Source organism: Seriola aureovittata, chromosome 11 (genome assembly GCF_021018895.1).
Source record: "Seriola aureovittata isolate HTS-2021-v1 ecotype China chromosome 11, ASM2101889v1, whole genome shotgun sequence".
Classification (NCBI taxonomy): domain Eukaryota; kingdom Metazoa; phylum Chordata; class Actinopteri; order Carangiformes; family Carangidae; genus Seriola; species Seriola aureovittata.
In genome coordinates, this window is record NC_079374.1 from 9,512,378 (window position 1) to 9,538,531 (window position 26,154).

General features: G+C 40.1%; 2 protein-coding genes and 2 long non-coding RNA genes across 4 annotated transcripts in view; 3 read left to right on the forward strand and 1 right to left on the reverse strand.

Moving 5' to 3' along the window:
- The window catches only part of cmss1 (cms1 ribosomal small subunit homolog), a 33,991-nt gene extending 12,901 nt beyond the window's left edge, over positions 1-21,090 (reverse strand). Inside the window, exon 1 of the mRNA XM_056389827.1 lies at positions 20,967-21,090. Coding sequence (XP_056245802.1) covers positions 20,967-21,006 — 40 coding nt within the window. The 5' untranslated portion in view covers positions 21,007-21,090. The remainder of the gene's footprint in view (positions 1-20,966) is intronic.
- Positions 1,946-19,374, forward strand: LOC130177846 (uncharacterized). Its single transcript, XR_008829075.1, has 3 exons — positions 1,946-2,109; positions 3,829-4,007; positions 19,247-19,374. It is a non-coding gene; the product is annotated as an uncharacterized LOC130177846 (long non-coding RNA).
- LOC130177843 (filamin A-interacting protein 1-like) lies at positions 11,455-15,948 on the forward strand. Its single transcript, XM_056389826.1, has 2 exons — positions 11,455-11,570; positions 13,011-15,948. The coding sequence occupies exon 2, from the start codon at positions 13,330-13,332 to the stop codon at positions 15,577-15,579; it is 2,250 nt and encodes a 749-aa protein (XP_056245801.1). The 5' UTR covers positions 11,455-11,570; positions 13,011-13,329; the 3' UTR covers positions 15,580-15,948.
- On the forward strand, positions 20,486-22,637 carry LOC130177845 (uncharacterized). Its single transcript, XR_008829074.1, has 2 exons — positions 20,486-20,709; positions 21,515-22,637. It is a non-coding gene; the product is annotated as an uncharacterized LOC130177845 (long non-coding RNA).
- The last annotated feature ends 3,517 nt before the right edge of the window (positions 22,638-26,154 follow it).

Genomic DNA, 26,154 nt, shown 5'->3' on the forward strand with positions numbered 1-26,154 from the left:
AGAGAGAATTGCGAGGTGGTCAGACCCCATCAACATTAGTCAATTGAAGGCCAAGGGCAAGGAAACAGCGGCACGTGTCTTGGCTTGACTGCTCACATTAACAGCACCGTCGAATGGGCAGAGTAAAGACATACAGTATATACGGACTCTGTCCAAGGAAAACAGACCCCAGGCCACCACAGAAAATATGTGCCAAAGATCACCATCTCACAGCTCTACTGCATGTCTTCATCTTGATCCTGTACCAACCTCGGGCTAAACCTATTCAGGCTGACTGATGAAGGTTGTCTTTAGTTCAAATCCTCAACCATTCCCTATCTTTGAATCTGGGCCTCTCAACAAAGAATACGAAAATAACAGAACAGCTTGTGTTCATATAATTTATTAGTGTGTCCTCTATGTTGTGGGAACTCGGTTTTAGAATATGAGTCCTGAGTGCAGTAAGTCTTGATAGTTTAAAAGGGACCTAATGAAAATTCCTTCGCAATTGCGTTAAGAGCCTCCATCATCCTTTCCTGTCGCTGCAAACATGTGGGTCAAAGGAACACAAGGACAGCCAAGGCAGCTTCATCTGTCTTCCTGATTGATAACGAGCGGGTATTAAGAGGAAGGGAGGGAGTTTGAGAACGTCACACTTTTTTCTTTCCACACAGAGGCCAAGAGAAAAAATACCTCTATGCAGACGCCATCCAGTTAAGTAAACCAACACTCTCACAAGGATTCAATATCTGAGAGATTTTACTGGCTACAGTCTGAATCAGCTAAAGGGCTTCCTTTCTGTTTGGTCTGTTTTTCTTGCACAATGTTTGTCCTTTATGTACCAGTGTTCATCTTCTTTACAGAGTCTCAAGGTTGCTCTCAGGCCCTGATGATAGAGAGGGAGACAAGCTTTCCTTTTCAGATACAGAAAGTCTAACAAGCAGCAGTAAAAAGGTCTGAGGTCTTAATCGCAGTCCTAAACAACTGCACTAAAAACACAACCTCTGGATGTTTTAATAATTTTCACCTAATTGCTTTTCTCAATTTTCACAAGACAGGAAAACACAAGGGCCTTTAGAAACTTCCAAAGAAACTTGACCAACAACTAGGGAATAAGAGGTGGTTCCTGGCTTCTGTGAGCATTTGGACTAGAGAAGCAGAGCTGAAGAACAGAGAAATGACATCATCTTTCACTAATACAAACCTACTTGCTTTCTCTCTCTAAATCTGGGTTGCAAACATCAAGTCAGAGAGAGCTGGCTAGCTAACACTGTTTAGCTGATGTGATTTGCTTCACATCCCGCCCACACGTATTTAGCCCTTATGTGGTCAGTAATCAACATCCTACTTTTTGGCAACCTTTAGTCCTTTTGTCTGTAATGCTGACAGTGATTGCTGTAACTGTGCTAAGACTATGAGATGACATAAGCCTTACACAAAGTAATGCCAGGCGCACACTTATCTGTTTCACTAACACCAAGGGTTATGACAAGAGGCCTTCTGACTTTGGATTAGCCCAGAAAGGTTTATATAATCTGCATCAGACGGTTGCTTATTAAACCACAGAATAACCATTTGTACTGTAAGGACACAGTACATGACCTTGTTTAACCTCTTTGATCAGAAGCTGTTCAATGTTCAAGTGCCACCCCCAGTCATTTCTCAGTCTCCTATCCAGAGGGACAACATGCAAGACAAGAAGGAGAGGTGGGAGGGCAGACACACAAGAGAAGACCTGTCCCGTGATGACCTGTTGTTTCTGCTCAGTATCCTGGAGGGAGAACTACAGGTAGGATGATTGGTTCCCACAAACACATTCATTCTGTAGTTGAATTCACCTCATGTGAAACTCGAAAGTCATATAAACTGCAAAAACTGACATTGTGACTAACAGCAGCTATCATAATATATTTAAAGTAAAGCAAATTTTCTACTTTCTACTACTGTTTGTCATGCTAGGCCCGAGATGAGGTAATCACTGTGTTGAAATCAGAGACAACAGACTCGGCTCTACTGGGGGCCCACTATGGTTTCAGTGGACCGGAGAGGGTGCTCCGTGCCCTGCAGAGAGACTCCCTCCAGGCCCAGCAGGACCACCTGGAGGATGTGTACGAAAAACCAATTGCTAAGGTACCAACAGCCAATAGTAAGAAACCAGACACCATATGGAGCAGATAATCAAATTTAATGAGATGAATGCATTACTGTCTGACAAAAGAGCATCTATTACTCCTGCATCATTGCACAAATTTGTTCTTTTGCACTACAGGTGTTAACATGCGCTGGATCTATTCTGCAGCGATGATAATGCATTTGTCAACTAGAGCACTATTTTTTCTTGTTTTACACTAATCTACGGACCTCACTGTCAGTTTTTGTAATGATTATTTCTTAAGGAGAATATGGTTTGGCGATTAACCACAACCTTGTTTTAATGAAATATCATCTATGCCAATTGAATTGAGGTGAAAGTCTTAAATCTTGAAAAGCTTAGCAGAAAAACTAGGATACTAGGTTCTAGGATCGATTCTCATTTTAAAAGATCGATATTTAAACTTGGTAATTTAGGGTAAATGTGCATTTATCACCAACAGGGACACAGTAGAAAAGTACTTACGCTATAACCAGGTTCTAGTCTAAATAATACCCACATTGATGGGAACTACTTCTCCTTCCGTTTGTGATAGTCATATGTGAACTATGGCTCTATAAATACATAAGCCATTGAACTAAGCGTTGACATTGATGAAGGCTGACTGTAAATGTGGTGTCGTGTGGAACCTATTCAGTTCTCAGAACAGCAACAATGCTGTGTGTGGGAGGACTGTGAGGTACTGTGGCAACACCACAAACCTTGTTAAGCATCTGAGATTTAATCACAACACAGAATATAATGAGGTTATGCAGTGGCGGTCTGAAGAACAGGAGAGGTGGTGCTAGGGCGAGACAGACTTCACTCACCGAGTCCGTCAATGGCCGACATTATGCAGGTACAGAGAGGGAGAGAGAGTGTGTAGCTACTGGCAACTGTCACTGTCCGTGGGAAAGTGATCCACATCTGTCTAGGCTTCAGTTTGTGTTGATGTTCAAACAACAGAGTTCCCTCCATTCTTAAAACTACAGAATGCCGTTTCATTCAGATTGAAATAAATAAATATGCGTGCTAATAAATATGGCTATGAAGTAAGTAATGAAATAAATAAATAAATAAATGCTACAATAAACAGCTATAAAGATCAGGGCTGCAACTTTTGAATTCAGCTTGTAGTGAAATTTGTGTCCCAAGGATCACCTCACACCAGTTCAATAAAATATATCTCTGTTGTATTATTATTTTCAAGGCCCAGAATGCTGAAATACCTATTCTATTGCCAATACTATGTATATATTAATGACACTTGCATATCCATTTTAAATTAATTTACTTTACAGGCAACAACCTTTACCTTACTAAATGCAGGCTGATGATGTCTCAATTGTTTTGACTGACAGCTAAAAGATTATTTCAAAATGTACGTATTGGTTCATGTATGTATTTATTATGGCATTTATTTTTTTCATTATGTATTCCAGTGGCATTTTTTTTTATTTCAATTTGAATAATACAGCATTCTATGAAAAACAGCAAACCTCTGATACCTGTCGATTCCTCTCCTCTTACTGTATTTTGTACAAAGTATCAGTACTGTAACGGTATCAGTGATACCATCACTGCTGAAAGAGTTTTACTTCTCACATTTACATACTATGTGGGCACTTCTTTCTCACCCTGAGCAACCTTTCCTCTAGTCAAGGTACACTGACATCTTCTTCACAGCCCCCTGTTTTGTTTCCCCTTTTTCCCCTCAGCTTAACCACGTGGTGGAGGCCCATAAGTGCTCATCCAAACGGATGCTGGAACGGCTTGTAGAGGTGTCCGGCTTTCACAGCAGCACCCTACACAGGCTAGAGGAGCAAGAGAGGAGCCACAGGGCTTTTATTCACAAGAGCAACTGCCTTACCACTCTACTGGAGCAGGACAGAGAAAGGTTGGTGCACCAAACCCCAGAGGCTGAATGCCTAAGAAAAACCAACACTGATATTTTATAGTTCCCACTAAATTGGTAGCCTGCATTGAAGCTAGAATATCCACCTATGCCTTTCAGAATCCCTCCTGATGTAAAAGAGATGAGGATTTACGGCTAGTGTAGAAGAGGCTAAGGGATTAAAGTATTTCAGCACTGCAACAAGCCAGATCTGAGCTCTCTGACGTACACTTGTGCAGGCTTAGATTCTTTTAGTCTATGTTCGTCTGTAATGCTCTTCATGGCTGAGTGACAGAGCAAAGGCACTGTTGACTGCTGCATTTCTGAGAGACAGTGTATGTGACCTCAAGACTGTTCTTAGACTTACTCTACTCAGACACAGTCCATTACATCCTGGACTTGGTTAAACCTTGCGGCCAGCCTGGCTCTGTTCACTCTCCCTTGTAAACACATAAACATGCACTCACATGCAATTACATGTACAGTCTAAATTGGCACTCTTCAACAATACCACACAGCAAAGGACGAAGCCGTCTTCTAAACTAAGTAAATGGGCTGAGGGTTTGCTGGTGGTTCCCAAATAGAGAGCACATTTAGATGTGGCCTGTGGGTATAGCTAGGTCTAACATGAAGGTGGCCCCTGATTCTCCTATGCAATTTGAGGCCCACAACAGGGCTGTTGTCCTGAAGCCCCGGGTTTTCTCGGCTCATGTACCACCAGAGTCCACTCTGTAATCTAGCTGTATAGAGACTGGACCCATACTGGGCTTGCAGCCTTGGGAGGAGACTAGTTGTCTGCATCTGTGTGCCAAAGTGAAAACGCTTTACTGATCCACCACAGGCACACACACAATTAAAAACCAAAAATAGTCATGCCAGCAGAGTGATTAAGTTTACTAGAATTCTGTCTATTCAAATACAATGTGGAAAGCCTAAACATGCACACATAAAGGCTTTGTGGTTCATCTTGGCCTAATGATGATTAATACATGAGTAGACAGCATGTCTGTGGTGCTGTGTGAACCCTGTGTGGCTCATACATTCCTGACTGCTAAAACACAGAGGATTTTCATCTCCTTGCCTGCCCTCCTTTGTGAATTCCCTTTAAGAACACACTTCTGAAACATCACACTTTAATTTTTCACATTAACGTAAGTGTGGACTAACAGGGCTGAAACACTTGTTTTCAGTAATTAGTCAATTAATTGATTAGTTGATTGATGGAAAATTACTGAACAGCTATTTTCATAATTGATTAATTGTAATTTTTCAAGCAAAAATACCAAACATTATCTAGGAGGATCTACTTCTAAATTTTAAGGGATAAATCAATCAATCAACCTGATCACATTGGGTTTGAGAAAAATTTTATGGGCCTTTTCATTATTTCCTGACATCTTATTGGTCACATCATTGGAATATAATCGGCAGAATAATTGATAATGAAAATAATTTTTTTCTACCATTTCCCTTAAAACTAAACAACATTAGGTTGGTATCATTGGCGATTGTTCTAAGACTGCAAGGGAAGCTCAGCTTCCCCTAAAATGTCAACAAAATAAGTGGTCAAATATGTAGTGTTGTGTGTACATTTCATTGACTAAATATGCGCTAGAACACGTTCATCTTTTGTTCAGAATCAGCTACTTATCACAGGTAACCGACACGACTTCCTTCTCATTCATCCCCGCAGCGCCACAGTGCTTTACACAGTGTAGACGCCGAGCGTCTACTGACTTCAATGGGGAAGCATAGAGTGGGTTGTTCCACTGCAGCGAAACTAGACGGTCATTGGATAAATGCTGGGCTTTGTCCCGCCCATCGGACGCTCAGCGTCTCTGGGGGTCTATGGGCAGTGGGCTGGCCCGGACGCTCGGCTTCTGCATGATGATTGGATGATCTGTCTGAGGCTGAGTCCCTTTTTGATTGACAGCGAAATGAGCGAATCAGCGATCTTGAAGTATAAGCATCCACCGGAGCATTTTTCAAGCTTTTCATTCCGTTTTTCGGAGTTGATCTGGAGACGTTACTGATCCTCAGCAACTTTTTCTTTGTTAAAAACGACTAGCGTTGTGTTTGGCGACTCTATTCTGTCACTCTATGAATTTACATATAAATAAACGGACACATTTTATGATGTAGGCCGAAAATGAGCTTCCCCTCCTCATAAGACCAGCAGCCGCCACTGGTTGGTATGGGGCTGGACCGTGTGGTCAATGTGCAAAATTGAGGACATGTTGTGGAAAAGCTTCTAATTGTCGTTCGATGATGCAATATGCTAATAAGCATATTCATAATATAATAGCCTTGTATTTGCATTCTGCTGGGTGTCAGCTGGTTTCGGACCTTTATCTGTTTGCTTTTCTCCTACTCTGTGTTCACATATACAATAAAACTGTTCTGATTAACATGTTTTTCTGTTTCTGTCGTCAGACAACAGAACAGAAATAGTGGTACATTAAGACTACATTTTAACCAGCAGTCATTTCCAAACCATTTTCAAGCTGCTAAAATCCAGATTTATAGCCATGACATTGTCTGACAAAATCACCATAAACATGAGTTAAATATAACAGCTGTGCTGTGATTTTAGCTATATCTACTCATGAAATTATCATTCAGAGAGAGAATTTGAAGCAGTAGAATATTCATACTTATTTTGTCTCTCACACAGTAGACAGAGAGAGTTGTGCCTCTCGCTCGCAGGGCAATACTGGCAGCTTTCTTCTATGGAAAGAAGCTAAGGTTTTTCCAAAAAGTCACGAGACTTGTCACTGGGTGCTGAAAGGGGTCTGAAAGTGAAAACTGCTTTGGGTCAGTTGTAAACTCCCCTCATGATGTAAGAGAAAATGTTAACGCCAAATCATTTTGAAAGAGCAATGGCCAATAGGAAGTCAACACTCAGCCAACCAATGGTGTAACTTCATCACAAACTAAATTCTATATTATAAATTCTATCCCTGACATTTGGGGATGTATCGCTGGCCAATAAATGATCTAATCCTCATTGCACATGCAGAATCAATCCACACAGCAATGCTCCCTTGCCAGTATATATTTATATTTGTTCTGAGGCACACTTGAAAAATACTTCATATTCCCCTTCTTTGCATTCCCAACTGCACTTCCTTGAGCTTGGTGCAAATAGGTTTGAGCTGAGTCAATGCTTGCATTTATCCACAGGGTAAACAACACAAGGCACATGGTGATACGCCTGTCCCTTTCATCTCCCTCGCCATCCTCTCCTTCTTACATCTTGCTCTGCAGTAGCCTAAATATTTAACTGAAAGAATTTCCACTCCTACTCCAAATCCTCTTCAACTATCTTTCAACCTCCCTTGCTGCTGCTTTTCAAAGCGTGTGCTCTGAGTCAAGAGAGCCACTTAAAATCAACACCACTCTTTTTTTATTTCCCTGAAAAAGAAACTCCACAAGGTGCCATGTGCAGAGCAGATGACCCGTTTTAGCTGTGAACTATTCGGTAAATTCCAGTCACGGCACATAATCACTTTATGCCATAGTATGATCCCTGTTGCGTGTCAGAGGATGATTACATCTGCACATCACAATGCAGCAATCTGACTGTTCCAACCTCAGCTATCTGAACATGCTCTATGCCTGCATGTGTTTCCTATGGTCTGTCACTGGGCTGACAGCATCTCAGCATTAACCGCACACACATGTTCAACCTACAAAAGACATCAGTGCTCTCATTTGTCCACTTGTGTTCTGAATCACAAACACTTCACAGACTCTATACTACACCCGCAAACCACTTTCAAACTCCATAATGTTTTCACTCCCCAACTGATGTGGCCTTCTCATAAGTACATCATCAATAAATGCTACAGATGTAGGAGAAAGGAATACACATGATCTACAGAAGATTACTTTACAAGACTAAGCATCCACAGCCATGCTAACATCTCTGTGATGCTGTACCTGGGCACAGCAACACTGACACGAATTGCTAGAGTCATGTTTACTGCATTTACCGATTTTAGTTTCAAATATTAGTGCCAATTAGCACTAAACACAAGTACACCTGAAGCTGATGTCATTAGGTCTGCAGGCATTTGGTCACAAACCACAGTACTGGACAAATTTAAATTCTGACCTGATGATAGTGCTAAACGAAAAGTCAAGGGATCACCAAAGTCATTAAAATTCATCCTGAAGGGGGAAATTAATATCTGTTCCAAATTTTGTGGCAATCCATCTAATAGTTATAGAGATATTTCACTCAAAACCACAAATGCTGACCTCATGGAGGGGCTGGAGGAAAAGTCAGGGGATTACCAACATCATTAGAGTTTATCCTCTGCAGACCATGAATATCTGTACATAATTTCATGGCAAACAAAAAACTCTCCGGCTTGGTGAAACACGGTGGAGGAAACATTTTGTAGACTTTGCTCAAAGAAAAAGGACAAAGTAAACTTGGCTGTGCAGTAGCGGAAACCCACAGCTGTTCCGTCCATCCCTCACTCTCAAACATATCTACCATCTGCCCGCTCAGCCAATAATGTGTCAGAGGAAGATCTCCATAAATTACCATAGGAGTCTGGCAGTGCATCACTTCAGACCAGAACTTCAGTGCTGATTGCAAGCTGTTGGGCCCATTTATTAGCTATACTGAGTATATGAGGTCAGTTTAGTCATTTCTTCAATTTTATTAAACGTGCTGATAAATAAGAAGAAAGCCAGCAGATAGCCTAAGCAGCTGCTTTCCTTTTTTGTATATTCACTATGCCTTTTTATGACCCTATAGAGCAGTGTTTAGTGCAACTAGAGTATTTGTCAAAGGCAGCAGCTAAAAAAAAACAAAAAAACCTCAATATCTTTAAATTATACCCCTGGTTGAAAATAGGAGCTATGACAACAGAAGAGGGATTGCTCCTCTCATATAAGGGGAATATTACATATCGGCAATGTTTGAGGGTTTTCTTGGAAATGCCTTTGAGGGATTGGATCATGCTTGTAATTGAGGACAAGCGGTGCAGATGCCAGCCCCTCCTCTAAGGGACCTCATGAACTCTGGTTTTGGAGTTGGTCCCGTGGATAGGAATTGCAAGGAATGAGGAGGATTTTTCTCCCACATCCCACAACAAGAGAAATTTCTCATCTTACTGAGAGTTTTCCCTACAAAAGAGTCTTGAGGGTCAAGACAGAATAATCAAGCAGGTTGTTTTATTAACCACACCCTCCTGCGATTTGCAGTTTACTAATAAGATCTGCATCTTTTAATCAATTTGCAAGTGGTTTGGGAGAAGAACAATTTCTTAATATTTAAGATATTGCATGACTAACATGGGTCTCTCTCACTAAACACACACACACACACACACACACACACACACATATATATATATATATATATATATATATATATATATACATATATATACACACACACACATATGTAAAAACAGTTGACTAGGAAACATTTCAATCACTTGTTTTCAATTTCCAGTATCACAGACTATCTTTTGTTTTGTCAGTCAGTTTTGACTAGAAATTGTGTTTAGCAATGCAATGGAACTGAGGTGCTAACTTTCTGCATTTTCATGTTCCACTTCCATTTCACACTAAAAGTTCACAAAAGAACAAAAATGAAAATAAAAGTAGAATAAACTGGTACTCCAAGTACAAGGCAATAAGCAACACCTCAACAACATCTGGTGTGTGCCTGAAGTGGCCATTTTCGTCTAATGCTTTAATTAAATTACTGTTTGTGTTGTGTTATTTACCCCTAAAGACTACTGAGCCACCAGATGAGATTCAACTTCTTGACTTAGGGGAGGAATAGTAACATAACTCCAGATGGTTGTATGCTGCAGATTAGACACTCCCCATTTTATTGGGTACACCTAGCTAAAACTTATACAGCCCCATACAACAGCCTTGCATGAATCCTACATTCATAAAATGGTTACACTTTATTTCATATGGTAAGACAAAATATTAGAAACTCTGCTGAATATAAAGCAATAAAATTCAACAGCACCACAAATTACAGCCTGCAGAAGTTGAATCAGAATATCTATAAAAGAAAGTTTCAACAAAACATAACTTTCTCTAACAACAGCCTTACAATAATTAACAAGTGTATTCAACATCAAGAACTCGCCATCACAAACCATTGAGATGAAATGTTATCAAACAGTAATCTCTGACTCTGAAACACGCAGCCAGTTCTGTGCTGAATCAATTAATGGATTAAAGAGAATGCCAAAAAGGCGCAGAATACAGGCCCGACATCATTAACTTGCGTAACTGGCGTAGACAGTAACTTCATGTATTGACGCTTGTGAACATAAATGTCTAAAAAGTGAAGTGTAAGTGTGTCTTGTAGGCTGTTCTGCAAATTCTTGTGTGATGACAACAAGACACAGGGGAAATAGTTCTCCTTTTAATTGGGGACTAGATGGGTTTGTTTGACAGAAAGAAATACCACCCGCCGCATATTTCACAGTGAAAGCTGGAACTAGGCGACATAGTGCTAGTAAGTGCTCCCCGAGGGGAATACATATCACACGCTGACCTGTATGTTTGTTTTGTCCTGCAGTACTGGTAGTCCTATCATATAGCAAGCTAAAATATCATTTATTTTTCCCTTATGACTTTTGTCATTCTTATTGTGACAGACAAATCTATCAGTGAGAATAATGAGAGTATTATCTGTCATCCCTCCTTGCTCCACTGAACACATAGATTTATTTGAGTAATGCCACAAAAGAACACGGGGATACAAAAGAAATTGATGCAACAAGAAAGGTAGAAATTGCACTTGCAAAAGAAAAAAAATATCCATAAATCCATAACGTGAAGCAGAAAGGTAGGGTGAGGAACTAAGTGACAGAAAGAGAAAGAGAACAAGATTGAGAACGCGTGTGGGTAGGAGAGAGAGAAAGAGAAAGAGACATATGGATGTAATTGTGAGCCGATGAACTGATGATGTCATCTCCCAGTCAGGTTATCAGGCCCCAGGCAAAGCAGCGACAACTCACAAAACATGTCTCTTCTTAAAACATATGTGAACATCACAGACACACACTCACACATAAAAAGTTTGCATGCTAGATGAGCAGGGCATGCTAAGTTGGAAGCATAGTCAACATGTTTGCTCAGGCTAATCCTACAGGCAGAGTGTTAGCCTTTCGAGTTTGAATTGTGATTGAAGCTTTAGTTTTCTTCACACACACACACACACTCTGTCCTTCCCATTAGCCTCTTTGGCATGGCTACACAATGACCTCATCTGGAATGGGCTGAACTCCAGTAAAAACACACACACACACACACACACACACACACACACACACACACACACACACACACACACAGTGGAGCCTGTACAGTCCCATATAAGGACTTGCTGATGATGTAATGGGCGCCACTGACTGCGAGTGAGACTCTCCGTGTGCAGAGCACTTCTCATAATGTTTGGTTTTCCGGATGGAATGTCCACATCACTGGGATCTCCGGGAAAGGGAGAGGTGAAAGACTAGAGACAATTTATTCTCTGAGGATTTTAAAGGACAGGAGGCCAACAGCACAGCACAGGTAGGAACATCGGAAGGAAACAAATGTGTGTTTAGAAACATTTGCCACTAAGAAAACTTGTTTTGTAACTCCAGGATGAGCTGTTATGGATAATGTAACCACTGGGCAATTCTGCATAGATTAGATAGATAGATCATCTTGTAATGCCAAGTTGCTGTTAGATAACCAAAAGCACACTTCAAAAAGGTATCCAGGTTGTATATTTAAAGACATTAACTTAAGTCTCACTCTGAAACTTTAATTCCTAACTTAATTTTAGTCTTTGCAATTCTTGCATTTTGAGAGACATTATTGACAAGACATTACTTATGAATATGAGAACAAATCTTGACATTAAGTAGTGTAGGCTATTGATCTATGCATTAGAGCAATATACTATCATTTTCCAGACTTGTCATCCATTCCATTCAGAATATCAAATCTTTTCTAATTTAACCCCTGGCTGAAGGTTGACATGTATTTTAATATAAAAAGTACAGATGCTCTAAATGTTAAATTTCAAGTCCCCATTCACTTAAAAACCTTAAACACAATGTGCAAGGTCGTATTTCTCATCCACAAAATAATAGCAACTCTCCACATACCACTTGTAAAATGTAAAAAAATAAATAAATACAAAAAGTCCTTCAGCATGTGTCTATAAGACAAACATCATGTGTGGACTTTGAACATAAACAGTAGACCTAAATGTTGGCACTTGCGGCAAACAATCTGAAAAATTATATGATGGATTCTAAATAGTAAAAATGCAGGGGGGAGAGATCACTTTCAACTGTCCCTCTCTTGCAGTAACACATGACATAACTGTGTACAATGTGCATTTGTACATTGCTGGTATGTGTCTGTGGGAATTTGAGGAGTGACAGCACTGGGTAATTGTAGCCAGTCTGTAATTACTTATGGAACGGGGGGGTCTTGCCTCTTGTAGCTGGAAATGGGGGTATAGCATTCGAGGCGCACAGAGGGAGGGTGATTGGGTGCAACGTTGAGGGTACTCAAGAGTAGAGAAACTTCTTAATTAACAAACGCTCCCTGCCAAGGGACCATCTGCCATGCTAGTCAAAACATCCTACAGACCCCTGCCTAGAGAAAGGCAGAACAACAAGGAAATACATGGACATATCTACATGTTTTAGGGCTTGCAGGTAGGCACAGACACAAGTGAGGCATGTACACACACAGATACATGGAAAAGAGAGAAAAAAAATAATCCTGGCTTTGCTAAATTCGATTATGATTTAAATTCTTCTGAATATGAAAACAAATGTTTATGCTGGAAATACACAACTTAGGAAGTTATTTGTGTTTAAAAGCTGCGACCAAGAGGTTAAGCATAAACACTAGAAAGGGTCCTTGGAGGTTGAAATCAGAGTAAATTACACAATAAAACCAGGCCACAAGATTCTGTTTGACATAAGAGTCATTTGTTTTTCTTCACAGACTCAAACTCCTGATTGTTAAGGAAAAAGAATACCAGGAAATAAAGGAGAAGATAGACGAAAGAGAAGTATCAGCTCTAAAAGAGGAGCTGACCAAGCTGAAGGCTTTCGCCCTGCTAGTTGTAAAGGAGCAACAGAGTCTGACTGAGCTGGTGGAGGAACAGAGGCGTAGTGTCAAAGAACTGACCGCCATCACTGACCACATCAAGCAGGACGTCGGAGCTGCTTACTCCAGTGCAAAGGAGGAGGAGCTTGAATCCCTGCATCTGGAGGTGGAGCACCACAACCAAGTTTCCATCTCCAACCAAAACCAGATCACCATGACAGCCCTGAGTCTTCTGTCAGAGGTGGAGGTATTGAGGAGAAGGGTGGTGGAAATGGAGGGGAAGGATGAGGAGCTGATACGCATCGGGGACCAGTGTCGAGACCTGGACCGCAGACTAGCGAGGGAGATCAGCCACTGCCGTAGCCTGAAGGTTGAGGTGGATAGCCTCAGTGGCAGAATCAGTGAATTGGACAGGATAGAGAAGGCTTTAGTTAAGAGCAAACAGGACTGTAGTACTCTTAAGTGCAGCTTGGAGCGAGAGAGAGAGGTGAGCAAGATGCTGTTGGGTGAGCTTGACACTATGAAAGTCAGGGTGAGACAGCTAGAAGCTGCAGAAGGCCAAATGGAAAAGAGTGAAGCGACGATTAAACAGGACCTGGCAAAGCTCAGGTCACTGACTGTAGCTTTGGTGGAGGACAGAAAGACCATGACTGAGAGGCTGAGGCAGGCTGAGGAAAAACTCAACAGGAAGGAGGGCAAAAGAAATGAGCAAAGCAATTTGGCAACAATGACAGAAAGACTGAGAGAGGAGAGGCAGCAGGCACTGCGATCTCAAGCGGATTTAGAGGAAAGGTTTAAGAGCATAGCAAGGGAAAAAGATGAGCTCCAACACAGACTGCAAACAGAAGAGGGGAGGAACGGAGAGCTACAGAATAAAATAACTATCATGAAGAAAAGGTTACAGGTCTTGGAAAACAGGAAAGAAAAAGAGGAAAAGTACACACACAGCTCTGTTCAAAACAACACTAACCATCACTGCCAAACAGAGGACAACAAAGTCAAAGAACTGACCCAGGAGCTAGACAGGCTGCGAAAGAGACTCCAGGACAAGGAGGTATTGGAGGGAGAACTGTTGAAGGTGGAAGAGGACTTTGAGTCCCTGGAGAAGAGGTTCAAGGATGAACAAAAGAGGTCCAGGGCTCTAACAGAGGAACTAGAGGTGGCAAAGAGGGAGCTTTCCAGATACGAGCAGGCCGAGAAGCAGGAGGTCAGTCAGGAACACCTTCTCCTTTGTCGTCTTCAGAAGGAGCAGGTTAAGTCCAGACTGTTGGCCAGAGAAGTAGATACCCTGAAGGAGAAACTGCAGAAGCTGACAGGGACCGAGGAATCCATCTGCAGGGTGCAGACGGATCACTCCTCACTGCAGAGGAAATTGACCCAACAAGAAGCCAGGAACAGAGAACTGGCCAGAGAGATGAAGGAACTGAGTAGTGAGCTAGACAGATACAGACGAATCAAGAATCTGACCCATGGTGCTAACAGACAACACTTTTCAGATCTCCATCAGACCACCAAAGAGGTGCAAACTGAGCCAGAAGACAGCCTGCCTCCTGACTACAGTGAGCACAATGAGACACTAGATGAAGAAAATGATGACAAGGACCCAAACCACAATGGACAAGTCATAAACAGAAGAAGCTCTCTCGTTAACAACCTCAACAGCTTGAACAGCGCAAATAACAACGTAAGCCAATACAGCAGCCATTCAGGGAATGGCATAGATATGCACCAAACGGTTAATGGAGAGGTGATGATGTTAACGCACACACCGGGGCAGCCCTTGCACATCAAGGTAACACCGCATCATATACTCAACACAGCCACACTTGAGATCAGCAGCCCCACTGGAGACACAGCAACATCCTACACCAGCACAGCTGTCATTCCAACGAGTGGAGCCTCACCCAAGCAGAGAATTACCATCATCCAGAACTCAGGTCTACCTGCAGTTAGTACTAAGACCCCCCCGTCAAGCCCTGATTGCACCATCTCCCCGCTTCAGGGTACAACCATCAATCGGATGTTAAGCCCAAATTCATCACGCTCTGTGACACCCGACCACAGCAACTCCCCAATTCAGATTGTTACAGTCAGGACCTGCTCTCCAGAGCCAGTAGACGCTGCAAACCAGGCTTCTTTCTGCAAGACTCCAGAGTGGCAGAACAGTTGGCAACATCAGAAGTCCAGCAGTACCGACACAAGTCCCAGTATCATTACCACAGAAGATAACAAGATCCATATCCATCTGGGGAGCCCGTACATCCAGTCTCTGAACGGCCTGACACACAGCCTCCCCCAGCCCGTTGGACCGTACTATCTTCGACACGAGCAAAGGACTCAAGTGCTCGCCAATGGCTGTCATGTCAAAGGTGCTGGCAAGATTACAAGTAGCATCACTATATCCCCTGCTACCTCTCCAGCCTCACACTCTTCAAATATTACAGTAAGTGGCCTTTGTGATTAGGTGAAGTTACATAGATTCTGAACATGCAGTATTATGTTTTCAGTCACATTCCTGGACTAGTTAACTAGAACAACACACTTCCTCTAATAATAACCAAGAATTTGTTGTATTTGGTAATAATGAGCATATAAATGCTTTGTGGTGTTAGTCCTACAAGAGCATTTGTAAAACTTACTTTATCTAAATAATGTGTACCTAGACTTACTGACTTTAACAACCCTTTGTTTGTTGTTTGTATGACATGTGTGTCTACTACCTGTATGAGAGGGGAGATATCAACACAATCAAATGTGTGATGTGCTTTTCATAATTTTGTGTTTCATTTATGTTTATTTTTTCTGTTTATTAAAAGTGTTTGTGTTGTTTTTACTTGTTCACCTTGAATATCTTTGAGATGGATATGGCATCAACAGAGCTAACCAAATAAATACAAAATAGTTTCAATCAAGAATGATTTTGGTTATTAATAGACAAACTCTGAGTTTGAAAAAAAATTAGTCATAAAAAATTAATCGTCTACTATCTCAACCACATCAAAATTCCTTACAACACACTCTCTTTCTCTCAGTGTGCGTGTGTGTGTGTGTGTGTGTGTAACCCTCAGCAAATACGCACTGGAATACTAAGCTCATGTTGTTCTGCTGCCACAATAAAACCTTGAACACCAAGTAGTGTTAAGGCTGTTCAGGTTTTATGGTGAATGAACTACCAAAAGTTTTTGCCATTCTGAGTATAAATGCTATACTTAAACTGTAATGATCTTAACTAACTTGAAATTGACAAACAATATACAATTAAATCCTTTTTTCAACTTTTACATAAATAAATTAAACACATTTCCGCAGCTTTTCTGCTTTTAATATATAAAAAATAACCCTTAAAGTAACAATGTGAGCTGGTCAGTTTTTTGTTAGCCACTCATGCTGCCTCAGCAGGCAAAGCATTCAGCACGTCATCTCCTGCCAGCCAAACCTCCCTATGCAAAGATAAATCATACAGTTTGTTTCAGACTCATTTTACATCAGGTAAAGTCACAAATGGTTGTGCTGAAAGGCTGACTTTATGAACACTTCCTGTTTCCTTTACTAGATTATCCTTCCTGTAAAATACATGTGAAACAGCAGACCATTTTTATGACTTGTTGCAAAAACATCTCTTTAACCTTCACTTGTCCAAACTACTATGTAAGGCATTTGGAGACAGAGTCCTATCCAGAATGTTAAAAGGTAAGAAGGACACAGTTTCAAAAATGATTTGTTATGTCTATTTATTTTCTATTATATTTGTAAACAAAAATATGAGTGTGCATCACTAAAGGCGAGCACACTAACGAGGAGCAGTATAGACAATTTATTTTGAAGAAATATATAGTCTCAGTGTGTCCAACTTCTAAAATTACGAAACGAGGATAAACAAAAGGAGCAAATTTATATTCTGTATTTAGGTCAGCCCATTTGTTTAAATAAGTTGAAGACTAGTATCAGAGCATTCATAGTTTTAAGTAAACACAACATGCATCATATCAACTTTTTAAAGGTCAACACCACAAGATATATGGTTACATAGTGTAACAGCAATAAATGGTCCAAGATATTTGGTTGAAAAAATTCTTACTGCCAAAGTTGTGACAAGTTTCCATCTGAATAAGAAACTAGCCGACAGTATAGGGGGATACCATAAGGAAAGGCTGGCAGAGAGACAACATAGCAGTTATATGATGACAAACATGGAGAAGGATCAACTACTCTGACATCACCAGTTGGCAAGGTGGAAACCAGAGGATGCATTTGATGACAGTCTCGCGCAGACTGCAGTATGACTGAGGCTCTCATGAGAATCTCTCTCATTAGTGTGAGCATTTAGCCACAAGACACATCACCATGAACGTCATACAGCTTCTCACAACTATCTGCTCCATTCTTAAAACTTCAAAGGCAATCCAATGCTTTATCTAATAGACGTCAGCCCCTCCTTTTCTGTTGTGTCAGTTTTCAGTCAGCCTCACAGCCTTTTCTGTCAAGTGTCTCTGTCATACAAATGTGAGTAAGGATGGGATGTCAGTCAGGGTAAAGGGGCCAACATAGAAAGAGAAACAGCTGCACAAATCTATCGATATAAAAAGTACATGGGTTTATATAAGTAATCTCATAAAAGCTTGAGTCTAACATGTTGCAGTAAAAACATTCCTCTACATAGCAAAACATGTGCAGTGACCCAGTTAGTTATGGATGCATGTTGCTTTTAATTACAGTTTTATGATGGGGCCACCTTCAACAAATAAGAACATGCTTACATTAACTGGTTATCGGTGTGTATCCCTAATAGCACAGGATATCAACACTGATCTCCTGATTTGAGTTTGATTCACAAAGTCAAGAATCAGATCTTCTATATCTATTTCTTTTTTCTGTTTTCTATTTTATTCTTGATGATTCAGTTACATCAGATAAACACCAATGTTGCACCAAGTGCTTCACAGATTTTAAATTTTCTAAATTGTAAACAATTATTATTATAAATTATTAATTACCGATTGTAAAACTGTGGACTGAGGATTCATTTTCCTTGGCAAATGCAAAATGACACATTAATATTTTTTGGCCCACATGTACAAAACGGTTGAGCAACAATAATAGAAATTAAAAAAAAAAAACTTGCATCAGTTGCAAGGATGTCAGCATTATGCATATTTTGAAAAATAAATGCATTTCCATGAAGCTATGTGTGGACTGTCAGGAGCATATGTTTCAACTAAGTACAGCACATCCACTTTAATTATCACAGACAGGGCAGAAAGTGAGAGTCTGCTCACTAATTCATCTGCACTGTTTGTGTTGACGAGACAGCAGCCTGATCACTGCAGACAGCTGCTAGCTATAGTGTTAGCTCCCCGGCAGGGACACGCTGTTCAGTCAACTTCCACAGGCTCACATATCGTAGCCAGAGATATTATCTCTTCAACAAACACAAACAGAGCTCAGATCAATGCGCAAAGTCTTTTTTCCCAGTCTATCCCTCTCATGGATGTGATCTGCAGTGGGTCTGTATAAACTGTAGTTATTCATGTCGCAGTTTACAAAACTGCCATGACTCAAGGCAATTTATGTAACCAGCTATAATCCATGTTATTATTTAACTTAAAGTAACCTTTTTGTGCAAGCTGTAATAACTCAATTTCTACAAAGTAGACAAATAACACAGCATCCAGCCCAGACTGAATCAGTTTCAAGTACTGAGAAGGTGCAAATGCAAAGATTGATCTTGGAATTGTACAAATTGATATATTGCATCGTTCAAGTAAAAATCAGGATTATTCTGGAAGTTACTTTTTTTTTTCCAGCCCTAATGCCCAATCTATTGGCCCATTAATAATGGAATACCCCTGCTGATGCAGAGAGCAATCATCACAAGTCAGCCCTGCTGCCAATATGGACTGTAATATCAGCAAAAAAGATGCACATGATCATGGGTCATTACACTATGACATGGCTAAAACACACTGTACCAGGCGCATGGAAACAAGCCATATGTTCTTCTTTCAAAAGCGCAACACTTCAACAGCTTTACACAAACAACAAATGCTTCAACAAAAGAAAAAAAAATGTCCAGGAGTGAACATCTGTTGAACGCTGCCTAACTGATAGTTATGCCTCTTTTCTCCAATCAGATTCCTCTGGGGTCACTGCAGAAGCCAACAAAGATTCCCAAGACCAAAGGATATGCCACAAACAGAAGAAGCAACATAGTTCTCAATACAGGACAGAAAAACAGAAAACCTCCCACAGTGCATACAGGGAAAACACTGACCTGAGAATGCACAACATGTCCACAACTACATCATGCTTAGCACTGCAGCTAGAGGATACAAAATAAAAACTTTCATGATGAAAAAATGCAAAGTAAATGGAAAAACTCTGATTTTTATGTAGATAATTCATAGCCAGTATCAGGAGGATACAGCAACAAAAACATGAACAAGTACTAGCAAATAAAAAATAAGTTTTCAGAGCATTAAGTGGAAATATTTTACCAAAGCTTCATTCTCCTGTATGAAAAGAAAGTCAGGCCAAACACCAATAAAAAATGTGTAAATTTAATGCTGCTGCCCACCTGTAAGGATAAACAGCTCATAGACCATTTATTTAACAAGTAATAAGTTGGTACTTCTGACATTCACAAAAAAAGGCATGGTAAATTGTTCCACATTGGAGTTTGGTTGAAAACAGGGCTGGAATATTATTACAAGTATGGCTTAGTTTAATTGGGGCCAATAAGGATAAATGCAAAAAATAAAAAAATGACTATTAAACATATTCTGTTGTTCATATTCCTTTTACCAGGCTGTATGACTTTGTATCACTTTTCTCTTCATACAGTTGCTACATATAGACTCAGCTGGAAGTTTATCAGGTAAAATCAAGCTTAAACATGTAATGTTTAATGTTATAATGTTCAGTTTTTATAAAAGTTGAATCAAAATTGTTGGTTCAACTGAGGAGTGTTTCTCTTAGCTTACTCTCAAGTAAGTGAGGTGGCCAAAATAATAGTAACACCTGTCCTGTCCACCTATAATGTAATACAATTCAATTGTAACTGCAGCATCCACTTTTCGCAAGGTGGATCTCATGTGCACAAGTGCTGAACTAGATGTGTACCGTTTGTGCATGAGCATGTGTGTAAGCGTGTGTGTGTGTGTGAGTGTGAGTGAGAGAGAGAAATAATATGTCTTAATAAGCTTAATAAAGACGTTTCATTTTAATACCTCTTGATAATAAAATTCGCTGTTCATCACAATCGGGTCAATACCCCTTAAAGTACATGAGTGCCCTCTATTGGTATGCATGAGAGCATGATGCTATGCTATGGGAACTTCCTGTGTTGACGTATGGAGATGAGGGTGGGAAAAGCAAGATGAACAGGATAAATGCACAAAGTTTAGACGTGGGAGACAGCTAGTTCACTGTGAGGTTCAGTGGAAGGTACGTGGCTGGACAGGCGACGTTAGAGAAAAGTTTATGTAGCCTACTTATTTCCCAATGACCCCCCACAAACACACACACGTGTTTACACACCTTCCGATCGTGACAACATGTGCAATAAATGCCAACTTTCCCTGCCAGCAAGTCAGAGGTAAGCTATACACACGCTTACTGGTACTTTGTGTTTCTACCCTGCTCTTATAAAGTAAACTTAACGCCAACTCAGTAGCCACTGCCGGCTAGTAAACGTTAGCTTACAGTTAGCTATAACCAACCGACACTGCTCGCGACAGCTACAAGCTAACGTTAAGAATCCGCTAGCTGGGCTACAGCCAAACCTGCCGGACCACAAGTCTCAGAAACACTCTACAATTAAAGATACGACAATAAAGGGAGTAAATGAATTACCCTCGTGTTGCCACCACTCGTCGCCCAAGTCGTCTCCCATTTTCCTCAGCCAGCAGTGTGGCCAATCCAAATCTGCCGCTGAGCGAGCATGGCAGGGGTGTGTTCACAAGCAGCACGTTGAAAATATAGTCTGTAGATTAAAACGTCAACGAGACACTTAAACCCCAAACTCCAGGGTACTTTTATCCCCACTGTATAATCCTAACGCTATAAAATGGTAAATAGGTGTGGGATTGCGCCTTAGACAATTAAAAATATAATTTAATTTACTCTATACACGTTTGCTAGTTTATAATTATGCATTTGCCGTGATTACAGTCAAGGCATCATAATCTAATCTATTTTCTACATGTATATACAGTACTGTGCAAACGTTTTAGGCATTTAAAATATTTAAATTTATAGTCATCATTCGATAGGGAGGTTTCTGATTAGTCCTAATGTCATTCTGCAGAATGGCAATGACCCCAAACAGCCAGTCATAAAGATCTATCTTCAGCAACAAGAAAAACAAGCAAGCCCTGCAACAGATTGCCTTTCCTCCACAGAGTGATCTCAATATCATGGAGTCAGTCTGGGATTACACAAAGAGAAAGAAGACACCAAGACAGCCTATCCACCGAAGATCTGTGGCAAGTTCTCCAAGATGCTTGGAACAACCTGCCTGCCAAATGCATTGAAAAACTGTGAAAGTGTACCGAGGAGGATCTGTGCTAAGGGTGGTTGCACAGTACTGTATGATATGGCTCTGATCATACACATAATGCTTTTAATGCTGCAAATATTTTTCTTTTTTTCTTTTTTTTGTCTTCATAATGGGACCAGCAAGCAAAATAATGCCAAATTGAATTTGTAATGTAAAAGCTGTTACATGATTACTTGGAAAATAGCTCAATTTTTAAAAATGTTTTTAATAGCAAAAGGGAAACTGTGCGCCAAGGCAACAGTCTTTCTAAATATGATTTGGCAAAACATGCACATTTTGCACAAACAGAACCTGATTAATAATTATCATTTTGTTTGTCATCTGTCTCAGGTAGAGCCACATAATTGTAAAAAGTCAGAAGCACACATATCAACACTAGATTGCTCAAAGCACGAGAGAATGTATAGAGAGGCTAGTTTAGTGCTCCCTGTCTTGCACTGAGAGCAATGATCTATGCTAAATAATTTGCCTGCCTCCATGTAGGTTTGCCTTTGGCTCTATGAGTGCTTAAAAGAAGTTTTAATTTTGCAAGCAAGGAGATTTTCTATCTTCTTTGTTGTTTTACTGTCTGGGCCAGTTGAACGCCTCACTGTGTTTCCCATTGTATTTGATGTTGGAAGTAATGGGGACATGTTTTAGGAGAGAGCAATTTAGGTCAGACACTGTCTTGCCAGTATAGTTGCATTAAAGCAGCTTTTCACGTGTTGAGTTGAAGTTACTGTAGGTGGTCACGGTTATCCATCCAATAGATCATGTTTATTGAATGGGGTATGTTGGGATGGCAGAGCAATAAACATGTCTACTCAGTTTACAAAATAATTAGTTTTGCATGCATACACCTCTCTCTCTCTGTCTCTCTCTCTGTCTCTCTCTCTCTCTCTCTTCCCCACACACTGACTGTACCCTGCCATAAGAGATTTTTCTGGAAATGAAGAAGGAATAAAGGCATCACTTTCCTTACGTTACTTTTGTTCTCTCTGGCATTTAATTATATTTCAAATAAAAAGGGCACCATAAGTTAAATTTAGGTTATAAACCTTAAATGTAAACCTTTTTACATGGCATGTGCAATTATAGGATAAATCCTCATTATTTATCATAAGGTGATGTTTCCACAGAAAAAGAGAATATAACCTACTGCTCTACTGAGTGTTCCTACATTACAAAACACATCTTTATATTCTCTGTCATTATGGTTTGGGCTGGGTGGTCTTATTTTCCAACACACAGAAGAAAAGAAAGAGGAGAGAAAGGAGGAGGATGTGTTTGGAGTAGTGCCCTCTTTTCTGCAGCTGTAGCGGAGAGGAGGGACAGGTCCTCTGGGAGTAATTGCATGCTTTTTTGTGTTTTAGTCAGAATAACAGATTTCTGGCTGGTAGAGGCTGTGAGATGTTTGATTAAAGCTTTGCCGCAAAAAAAAAAAAAGAACAGACTGATTACTGGGGAAATTATAAAGGGTTCAGAATGGTTATGCTGTGTAACCCTAAAATGGGGGAAGAAAAACAAATCAAGAAAGAGAAAGGAAGGATACAGTCAACACATTGTGCTGAGGTCTGACAACATTCAGGCAGGACAATGGACCCTAAATGGCAGCTTTGAATGTAATTAAGCATCATTCCTGTAAAACACAGGCCCCTTCCTCATTTGTCATTCTCTCTGTTCATCGTTTGGCTGTATTTTCACCAGGAACAATATGCTGTGCAAAAGCACAATTGTTTGCCTTGAGACCCCAGGGAAACTTGTTAAACTTGTTAAATCTGCTTTTCCTGTGTTAATCAGCCAACCTGTGTATGGAGGAGAGAGTGTATTTTGAAAGAGAAAAGGGTACAGGATGTTTCACAATGTAACAATTCTTTAAAAAATAAATCTAAGCCAAACATTTTGGTGTAAAGAAGAGGTCAAAGAGAAATGTTGGGTATTATGCTAATGTGCTCTTTTGAGAAAGTGTTGGTAGAAAATTGTGCTTGTATGTATTTGGTGATGGGGAATGAAATATGGATAATACATAGCCTAAGTTATTTAGAATATCTTAAAGTGTCTTTTAAAGTGTTAAAAACCTGTTATTTTATTTGATCCTTAATCTTCAGCAAAGATCCTCTATACAGAAGATGCTGCATTACAGGCAGCACCAGTGGTATGAAATGGGACACAGTTCCGGTCTCCTAAGTGAGCGTTGTCCCCCAACCCCTCCCTCAAGCCAAGGCACCTGGCATGAAATGTGACAGTAGCTAATATTAAAATCTATCCCTGTCTAGACTCAACTCTCTGCATCCTATGGGAAAGAAAAGACAGATACTTTTTTCTTGTTATTACAGCCTATTGCTGCACAAAGCTTTGGCATTTTTAACACTAACTGATGTATTACTTATCCCTGCCAAAAGAATACAACAATAGACGATACAAATTGCAAATGCAAATTTGCGCCTTTTTGCCACTGTTTTTATCTACTAATGACACCTGATCACCCCAGTGCAAAGTCAGTTTAATAAGCCAATACTCTATTTTAGCAGTTGTTAAGCAATGAAACATGTTTATTTAAGTTTTAAAATTTAATCCATGGTTTCACGTATAAGTAAGTGAATCCAAAAATAACTCTGGTCCATCTTAACATCTGGTTATTGGTTGGCAAAAGATGTCGACAGTTTACAGATCTGGCGAGAGTATGGCTCTGAGACAGAGGCAGTAAAGTTAATTTTCTCCTGATCTGTTGATCTGAAAAATGTCATTTTGATGTCAGAATGTTCTGAAGACGTGTAGCTTGTGAAAAATGGATCCAGTATTTATTTCGGTGACTATGGAGCGAAAGAATCTGTCATAATCTGTGATCTCATTCTCTTCGCCCATGAATAGACTCAGACCTGCCTCTGGTCTCCTAAAGGGGCGAGGAGGTGGAGAAACCCACGTGACACAGATACAGGAAATAATCAGAAATTAAGCGTCTCGGTTTCTCGACTGTCTCTGTCTTCAGTTCTACTTAAAACGAGTAGTTCCACATCCTCAACTTGCCATTTTTAATCTTTAATTTTTGTATGTATGAAACAAAAACATAAAAAGTAGTAAATTATTGAGCTTTAAAGGTACTGGTATGTGAATTTTGTTGCCTTCGGACAGACTGCTGGCTGATTCCCCTGGTTTTCCAGTCCTTCTGAGAGTGGTATTGATCACCTTACCTAACACATTACAAGAAAAATAGTCAGTGCATTTCCCAAAATGTTAAACTATTCTCTACTAACATTATCTCCTAACATGAGGTCATTTGTCTGAACTGCCCCACACTGAGCAAACTGCTCCTGCATGCATTATGTGTAACAACACAGGGGGAAAAAATTATGATCCAAAAAGATCTAAGTAATGACAATAACAGTCCAGAAACTTGTGCGAACACTGAAAAAGAGTGAAAGAGAAGATGAGCGTCATTGTAATTAAAGGCGGACAGCTGTCTCTTCAGGCCTCTGTGATTGCACACTGTGGAGCATTGATGTTAATGTGTTTATTTTGTTGTAAGCAGCTGTTCCTCCACTTTCTCATTTTAATGATCACAAGAAGTTGTGTTATTTTTGGTTGCCATCCTCCTCTCTTTTACTGAGTGTTTTTTTTTTTTGCTGAACATGGAGAAAGAGAGGGAGGACAAGCAAGTGAAAATGGACACAGACTAATTACGGCTTTGAAAAATATCAGTCCTAATTACTATGTATCCACAAAGACATCTATTTCTTACCTACTCTCATGCTTTGCATTTCCACTGTGTTGAAAGTAGACCCTATCTTCTTTACCTACGATCTTTACAGTGCCTCTTCTCTCTCCTGAATTCCTCTCTTTTGTTTTAGCCACTGAAGAATATACATTTCAGTTTGTGTTCATTTGTTTCTGCCAGCTAGAGGAGCACTGAGATCATCTGCCTTTGTTTTTTCCATAACAGATTACAGTTGTTTGAGGGACTGAAGAGGCAGCATGAGTGTTTTGTAGTCTATAAAGATTAATGATTGGTTAGTTGGCATTAATTGATTTTATTGCTTGCCTAATTGCGCCTGTACCCTTGTCTAATTAGTGAACAATCCAAAGAGAGTTAAATATGAAGTTAACAACAACAGCCCTGGGAGTTGAAGAACAAAATGATGATTTAAATGAATACGCAATGAAATACAGTAACTGTCATGTTAGTATGCCACATCCAGAATAGAGGGGTCAGCAAAGTAGCCAGTGGCTTGACAGCCAGTATGTGACCAAGTGCAAATAAACACGAAGTGACCTTGAGCTTTCCAAAACTTCACAACACATAACTTCCCATGCAAGTCTCCAAGTTACAACTGTATTCATGAGCATCTGGCTGAGCTTGACCTGCATGGAGATGTGCTGCATTCTAAACACAAATGCAAATATTCATTTGTTGCTGTTGCTTTCTGTCATGTTTTTTGGTTTTCAAGGCTTTTTTTGTGTGTGTTATGAGGTAAAAGATGAAAGATGTTAAAAAAATATACATAT